Source organism: Hevea brasiliensis, chromosome 8, assembly GCF_030052815.1.
Source record: "Hevea brasiliensis isolate MT/VB/25A 57/8 chromosome 8, ASM3005281v1, whole genome shotgun sequence".
In the NCBI taxonomy this organism is placed as follows: domain Eukaryota; kingdom Viridiplantae; phylum Streptophyta; class Magnoliopsida; order Malpighiales; family Euphorbiaceae; genus Hevea; species Hevea brasiliensis.
Genome location: NC_079500.1, coordinates 100939055 through 100947177, shown reverse-complemented (window position 1 = coordinate 100947177; position 8123 = coordinate 100939055). Strand labels below are relative to the sequence as shown.

The following is an 8123-nucleotide window of genomic DNA, read 5'->3' as shown; positions in this document are numbered from 1 at the left end:
AATTGACCTCAACATGAAGCAAAATCGATCCTACATCTCACATTCGGGGGCACTTTTGAAGAGATGCGGCGCTAAGGGTATCACATAAGCATACTCTTCACGCCCACTTTTTATTTTTTGAATTTGTGCAGGGCAATAATCAATAGATAACATTCTTTTATCACTACAAAAGTGAAATAAATAGATAAAAAGATTATCAACGGATGTTTGATATGAGTTATTTAATACTTTTATCTCTTAAACGAGATCGAGTATTCAATTATCATAAATAGAGAAGATATCAACCTCTCGCAAACATAAACTTTTTAAAAGTTAATTCATGAATAAATAATTCGAATGTAACGTGCACTCTTAAACTCACTTGAGATAGCGCTTAGATTTTAAAATTATAATTATGTTGAATAAGGTCTGTGTTGAGGCAACATATAGAATTTCTATCAAACTTAAAATATTTCTAATTAAATCAATTCAACTCGGCAAACTCTAGATCAGTAAATTAATAAAATCACCCATAAATTTTGATTTAACAATATTAAAGTTAACTTTAAAAATATGAAGTTTCAAATTTAAATTTTGATTGAAATTAAATAAAAAAATTAAAATGAGTAGATTTTATTAAATTAATTTCACTAGAATTAGATACTTAGAAATTAAGATTGAGAATCTCACTTTTATTTTCGTTTTTTAAAATTATAAATAAATATTTTTGCATAAAGTAGTTGCTTAATTGGTCCAAATACTTGAACCAAGAGTAATGCTATTTATTGTGAAAATAATAGGTTTTATCAATCTTTAACTAATTACTGATTAAGCAGCTTAAAGTATATTTAGTAGAAAGTTAAAAAATTAAAAATTAAATATTATCCTTGTAAGATAATTGTTAATTTAGACTCCCAATATTAATATTTAACCTTCTAAGAAGATATAAATATTAATGAGGTAAAAAGTTAATCTATTTTTTTTAAGTATCTAAATAATATTAATGAAAGTTCAAAATTACAAGGTTAACAATTACCCTTATCAACCTCATATCAAACACCCACTTAAAAGACAAGATAAGAAAAAATAAATTCTCAAAGACCTTTTAACACCACTAATTAGAGGCTCAATAATTAAAAACATATCACTCGTTTAATAAATTCATATTTGGATTACCATTTCCCTGATTTTCTTTAAAAATACACCTTCTAGATAATAACCAAATTAATTGAGGACCATGTTTCCATTTTTTTTGGACATCCATGTACCAATCTCACATTAAAAAATAATAAAAAAATTTTTATTTGATTAATGCTCAATCGTTAAAAAAAAATCATGTAAATCAATTATGTGAATTAGAATTAGCATCACCTATAAATGTAACGATGACTATGCAGCGTAACTAAGTAATTTTTTTAATTGAAATTTAAGCTCGAGATCATATAAATTTGGAGATGTACCATTTAGAGATAAACACCAAATTAATTGGTAAAGTAATTTTTTTAATAATAAATAAAAAAAAATCAATTAAACAAAAAGAGAAATTGATAGTGGCTATAAAATACTGGCTTTATTATGGGAAGCAAAGCGAGAGGAGTTGGCCTATTTATATGTATGGTTGAGGGGTATTCACCTCCACTACCCTAGCTGAGTGGTCTCCTTCTTCCTTATTTCTCGCTAGCTACTTCCTCTTACTCAAAAACTCCATTAAGTTTCTTTAATGGAATCCAAAGGCTATACCCAAGATGGCACTGTGGATCTTCGCGGCCGTCCTGTCCTTGCCTCCAAAACTGGCAAATGGAAGGCTTGTGCCTTCCTAGTTGGTAATCAATTTATTGTCTTCTCTTCTCCTCTCTTGTCAATCTTGCAGTTTGCATTCATTTTCTTTGTATGTTCTTTCTTGCAAGCTATACTTCCTTTTCTTTTCTTTTATGGCTACTTAAGGTTCTTATTAATAGCTAGTTTTAGAGCTAAACTTGTTTGAGTTAAGCAGCTCATTGGTTTGGTTTTGCAAGATTAATTATTGGTTGCGTTCATGAGAGAATCTCTCCTTAATCATAATTTATTAATCACACAAAGATCACTGAAACGTAAAGCAACCATTAATTATCTTACCGAATATATACTGATCAGATGTTTCAAAGATTGAATCTAATCTTCAGTATCTTCTCTTTTCTTCCCCAGTTCTCCCCTTATCATTGGCTCTTACTGCTCTCTATATATAAAATACAAGAAGTGTGTGTGCATGATGTAACTTTAAGTTGAAGACTAGAGCAAAGTTTGAAGAAAGTTCTTAACTTTTAACAATATATTCTTTCAAGTGATATCGAAATAATGATATTTTAATCAAGAACATGAAAAAGTAGTATGCTTTTGTTTAGTTGCTTATATACAAATATAATTGAACAGGGTATGAAGCATTTGAGAGGATGGCTTTCTATGGAATAGCTTCAAATTTAGTGAACTACTTGACGACCCAACTTCATGAAGACACAGTTTCATCAGTGAGGAATGTGAACAACTGGTCAGGATCAGTGTGGATCACGCCAATCCTTGGTGCCTACATAGCAGATACTTTCATGGGTCGATATTGGACTTTCACTGTGTCCTCTCTTTTTTATGTCATGGTAAATTATTACCTCCTCCACTAAGCTCATTTATATATATTTTATTCTTCTTTATCTTCTACAAGGTCTAATCTAGAAGCCCATTAGTTGTGGAGAAAAATTAAAATTTTCTCTGTAAGTGAATCTTTATTTCCTATCATGACTCATCATGAGGTTCATATTCACAATCTCTATCCTAATAGACAGATTACACCACTTGTTTGGGCCATGGATTGAACTACCTACTTAATTCTAGATGGCCAATTGAGTTCTTTATTTTTGGTTGTGGGACCCTGCAGGAATTGCTAGTTTGATTTAATGGCCATCAGCTTACATGAATATAATTTAGAAGCTGCAAAAATTTGTTCTCCACAAGCATAAGATTCACATTAGGCCCACAAGACCAGTAGCTTTCTGCCCCACTTAGCACTATTTTTAGGGAACTTATGCCATTGTAGCGATCCATTTAGTGGAAAACGAGTTACAACTGATTGAGGTGGACTCTAAATTTTTGAACTAATCATCAATATCAACCGCAAATAATGGTTGATATATAGATACCACATACATATATACATATAGATAACTACTTGTAATTATCAAGTAATAAATTAAAGACTAATTAACATGGAACTCTGCAGGGAATGATACTACTGACAATGGCTGTTTCACTCAAGTTCATGAGGCCAACATGCATAAATGGAGTATGCAACAAGGCTTCTGGTTCACAAATTGCATTCTTCTACTCAGCTCTCTACATTATAGCAATAGGGGCAGGAGGGACAAAGCCTAACATATCAACTTTTGGTGCAGACCAGTTTGATGATTTTAACCCCCATGAAAAAGAGCTTAAGGTCTCATTCTTTAACTGGTGGATGTTTAGCTCTTTTTTGGGAGCTCTATTTGCCACTCTTTGTCTTGTTTACATCCAAGAGAACATGGGATGGGGTTTAGGGTATGGTATCCCTACAGTTGGCCTTCTATTATCCTTATTTATATTCTATTTAGGGACTCCACTTTACAGGCACAAAGTTAGAAAGACCAAGAGCCCTGCAAGGGATCTAATTCAAGTACCCATTGCTGCCTTTAGAAACAGGAAGCTTGAGCTCCCTAGTGATCCCTCAGATCTTTATGAATTTGGGCTCCAACATTATATTGATAGCGGAAAACGGCAAGTCCATCACACCCCAATTTTCAGGTGAGTTGTCTTACCATTAAATAACCAATTAGCTTACTTACTTAGAAGAAAATGCATGAACAATCTAAGAGTTTGATTATTTGCAAGGATTCTAAATATATATCCACTAAGAATGTGCGCACGAGCTTACAATCATTTGATAAGTATATTCACTTTATTGGATATTTATAAATTCATGTATTGTGGTCCAAAAGAGCTTGCTAAATCATTTTATATGAAAAAAAAGAAAAAGATATTTTGCTATTAAAATAGACAAAAGAAATTATGGGAATTAATGTACCCTTTTCATTCCTACAAATAATTGTGGCATGGAATCTAAAGACATGGTCAATATTACACCTCAAAATAGACTCCAAGTCTTTAAATGCCATTGTGAAGGAGCAGGTGGAAAGGGGACCTCCCAAATTCATGTGCATAACTAGGAAATCTACTATGCCAAGAAGAAAAAGTGAGACTTCTCCTTGAGATCTGATAGCCATCCATGTGGATGGGTGCACACAGTACTATTTTGGTCATCTTTAATGAATTGTCGCCATCTCTGTCGACTTGTTTCTGAGGATAGGAAGTGTCACAGTGCAATGATGCGCCTTCCTTACCCCACCACTGCTTCATATCCAAACAAATTGTAGGTGAATTCGATGGTGGAATCCTCCACTACATAGCATTAGTTGCAGGATACTAAAAAAGTCTTCCTATAAAGTGAATCCATAAAATACTTCTTGGAGCCTTCACCCATAATAACAAAGTGTATTTGTGTTCTCAGGTGCTTGGACAAAGCTGCCATAAAAGATGTCAATACAAGTGCGTCAAGCGCACCCTGCACAGTGACTCAAGTGGAAGGAACCAAGCTTGTTGTTGGGATGATACTGATATGGCTAGTGACCTTAATTCCAAGCACCATATGGGCTCAAATCAACACTCTTTTTGTCAAACAAGGCACCACCTTGGACCGTAGCCTTGGCCCTAATTTTAAAATCCCAGCTGCTTCGCTAGGGAGCTTTGTGACACTCTCCATGCTCCTCTCTGTCCCAATGTATGACCGTTGCTTTGTTCCTTTCATGCGTAAGAAAACTGGGAACCCAAGAGGAATCACACTACTTCAAAGGCTTGGAATTGGATTTGTTATCCAAGTTATTGCCATTGCAATTGCTTATGCAGTTGAAGTTAGAAGAATGCATGTGATAAGGCTACATCACATTATGGGGACAAAAGAAATTGTCCCTATGAGCATATTTTGGCTATTGCCTCAATATGTGCTATTAGGAGTTGCAGATGTGTTTAATGCAATTGGGTTGCTAGAATTCTTCTATGACCAATCTCCTGAAGACATGCAAAGCCTGGGAACCACTTTCTTCACTAGTGGGATTGGAGTTGGAAACTTCTTGAACAGCTTTTTAGTGACAATGGTTGACAAGATCACAGGAAGAGGTAGCAAGAGTTGGATTGGCAACAACTTGAATGATTGCCACTTGGATTACTATTATGGGTTCCTTTTGATTATATCCACTCTCAACTTGGGAGCCTTTGTGTGGGCATCAAGTAGGTTCATATACAAGAAGGAAATCATAAAAGTGAATGAGAGTTGTGTCCAACTGGAAGAGAAGACCTTGGACACATCTCCTCTAGGTTTACAAGTATAATTAAGAGATTAAACCATAATTAATTAATTAATCAACATCATCCTCCTTGTAAGATATGAGTGTTAATTTTAGGTTCTTGTTACTTTTAACTAGGATCCTATCAATAAATTTGTATGTTCTAATTGCCACAGATTCCACTCTTTATAACATACATTTTCCTGTTGTTACCATTGATTAAATGATCCAATTAATGTTATGTTTGGGCCCTCAAGAGGCCCACATGTTTAGTAGTAAAGCCCAATGAGCCCAGAAGGTCATAGTTCTTGTCATAGCCCAAATATAATCCAAACTAATGGGCTAAGGTCTAATCTATCAAGACAAGAACTACTTATTTTTAATTCACTACTTGTGGATGCATGAAAGAAAAGACAAATTTTTAAATAATCTGTATAAACTCATCGAACTTGTCTAAAAAGACAATGAATTTAATTGCTTTTCTGCTAAAGTTTGACTCCATTAATAAAAAAATCACAAGCAAAGTTGCTTAATTTACATAAAATAGACCAAGTCATATTGCAAATGATTAAATGCTTCCCTTCGTTTTGCCAATAAATTCAACATTCAAAAGACCTAGCAGCCTGCAATATTAATTAATTTGTTGAAAGAGATGAATGGAGACCCAAAGTCAAGTTTTGCATGCAATCCCTAAAATTCAAGAATAAATTAAAAAAAAAAAAAAAACAAAGCTTGATTGTGATATGGCAAATTAATTAGCTACCCTTTCAAAAGTCGGCCATGTCTTGTTCAAAAAAATCCGCTGTAGTTTACCAACTAAATTGATATTTACGTTATTAAGACCAGAAATTAATTAATTAATATCAATAATTTTCTTTTTTTAGACCTTGATTTTTTTTTTTTCTAAAAATATAATGGACCTCCTGTTTAGGTACCTATATCTTATTAATGCAAAGTCAGACTGATTTTCAATGTTCATATTAAATATTATGATTCCATCCATATATATAAACACACTATTAAATATTATGAGAATTCTATCAAAAATACTGTATTAGCCTGATAGCGATGATATAGAGATTTTGTTTTTTTTTTTTTTTAATTTAATTTTAATCGTGACATGAACTCGAACAAATGACTCGATTAAATTGGTAATAATTCAAATTTATTTTGTTTAATTTATTTATCACTTTAACTAATTGTTTATCACATAATATTAAAAAAATATTTTAATCTTAATGTTTTACCTCGATATTTTTTTTTAAATTTGTAATATTTTAATTGACCTAAGATGAAGGAAGAAGGTAGAGAGAGTCTCTCCCTTATCTCTAGAAATCCCTTATTTTTCCTATTTTTCACATTATTTTTTCTCTTTCTTCTTTTATTTTTCCTTTTTTTTTTGTCTTTGATATAATTTTTTAATGGCCACCAATTAGTTTTTTTTTTTACCAATAACAATCTCTTTTTTTTTTTCTTTTTTTATGTGTTTTTTAACTCTTAGATTTATATTTTTTTTTCCTATAAGAGATCTATATGTTCATTTAGAAAGGATTTTGGACATTTCTCATTAGATATATCATTTTTTATGATTAATTTTATAGTATCATTGTGATTCTTATGTAAGTAAATCTATATAGAATGGCAAACCAATGAGTAATTTACATACAACAAAAGTAGCTATTTTTACTCATTCTTATTACTTTATTATAAAGATAGTTTCAGATTCAATAACTACTTTTACTTATTTGTAAATTACCCATTGCTTATTTGTAAATGATAGATCTTGAATAAACCCCCAAATCTACTCTTATTGGTGGATATTGAGTATATGATTTTATTGTAATTTCTTCCTTGTGGATTTATTATATGTTTTTGTTAGTGAATTGTTTTTTTTTAGAAAAAAGTGTTATATGAGGTGCATATATCATTTTTTTAGTAAGAGACCTAAATTTAAAAATTAAATTATCTAACGGCTCATAAAAAGAAAATGAAGTTAACTTTATTTGTATAAAAATATAATATATTAATTTGTAGTTATTTTTATACTCTAGTTCTAGTTAAAAAGAGGAATTGAGAATAAGATAGGTAAGAATGGCAACGAGTAGGGTACCTGTGAAAATCACTCTATTGGAATTCGAACCTAATTAATATTTTTAAAACTCGAATATTTTCCAAACTTGTAACACCCCAAAAATTTTAAATTTTAGTATTTTATGAGTAATATTGATATTTTATTTATTTAAATTTTAAGAAATTATTTGAGATTTTTCGGATTTTAAAAATCGGGTTCGATTTTTCAAAAATATAAACTTTGATGATTTTTAAAAATTAATTTAAAGATCACGTGGCAAAACTAAAAATATATTTGGAGTCTACGAATTTTTCTGAGTATTCTGGAATTTTTTCGAAATTTTTGGACCTCGTTTTCGGTCCCAAGGCAGAATAAAAAAATTTAAAATTTTGTATTCTGAATCGAACCGGCCGAATCGAACCGGATCGAATCGGACCGATCGAATCTCACTGGCCTTATTCTTCCTTTTTCTTCCTCTCCCGCGCGCGTTTCTCCTCCTCTCTTCCTCTATCGTTTTCTCTCTCCTCCCTCCTCCACTTGCCGCACCGCCTCTCCTAGCCACCCACTCGTGGCGCCGCCACCCACCCCTTTCCACGGCGGCCGACGCCCAGCGGCGAAAACTGACGCGAACACCCTTCTGTACGCGACTTTTCGTTTTCCCGACCGAAATCGGG

General features: G+C 32.3%; 1 protein-coding gene across 1 annotated transcript; it reads left to right on the top strand.

Annotated features, from left to right (window-relative positions):
• Positions 1-1572: 1572 nt before the first annotated feature.
• Positions 1573-5553, top strand: LOC110668072 (protein NRT1/ PTR FAMILY 5.1). Its single transcript, XM_021829131.2, has 4 exons — positions 1573-1802; positions 2389-2606; positions 3227-3783; positions 4547-5553. The coding sequence occupies exons 1-4, from the start codon at positions 1700-1702 to the stop codon at positions 5421-5423; spliced, it is 1755 nt and encodes a 584-aa protein (XP_021684823.1). The 5' UTR covers positions 1573-1699; the 3' UTR covers positions 5424-5553.
• Positions 5554-8123: the final 2570 nt, after the last annotated feature.

Coding starts and splice junctions, on each gene's coding strand:
- LOC110668072 (XM_021829131.2), top strand. CDS start 1,700: ATGGAATCCAAAGGCTATACCCAAGATGGCACTGTGGATCTTCGCGGC. Junction 1,803..2,388: donor GGCTTGTGCCTTCCTAGTTG/GTAATCAATTTA, acceptor ATAATTGAACAG/GGTATGAAGCATTTGAGAGG. Junction 2,607..3,226: donor CCTCTCTTTTTTATGTCATG/GTAAATTATTAC, acceptor GGAACTCTGCAG/GGAATGATACTACTGACAAT.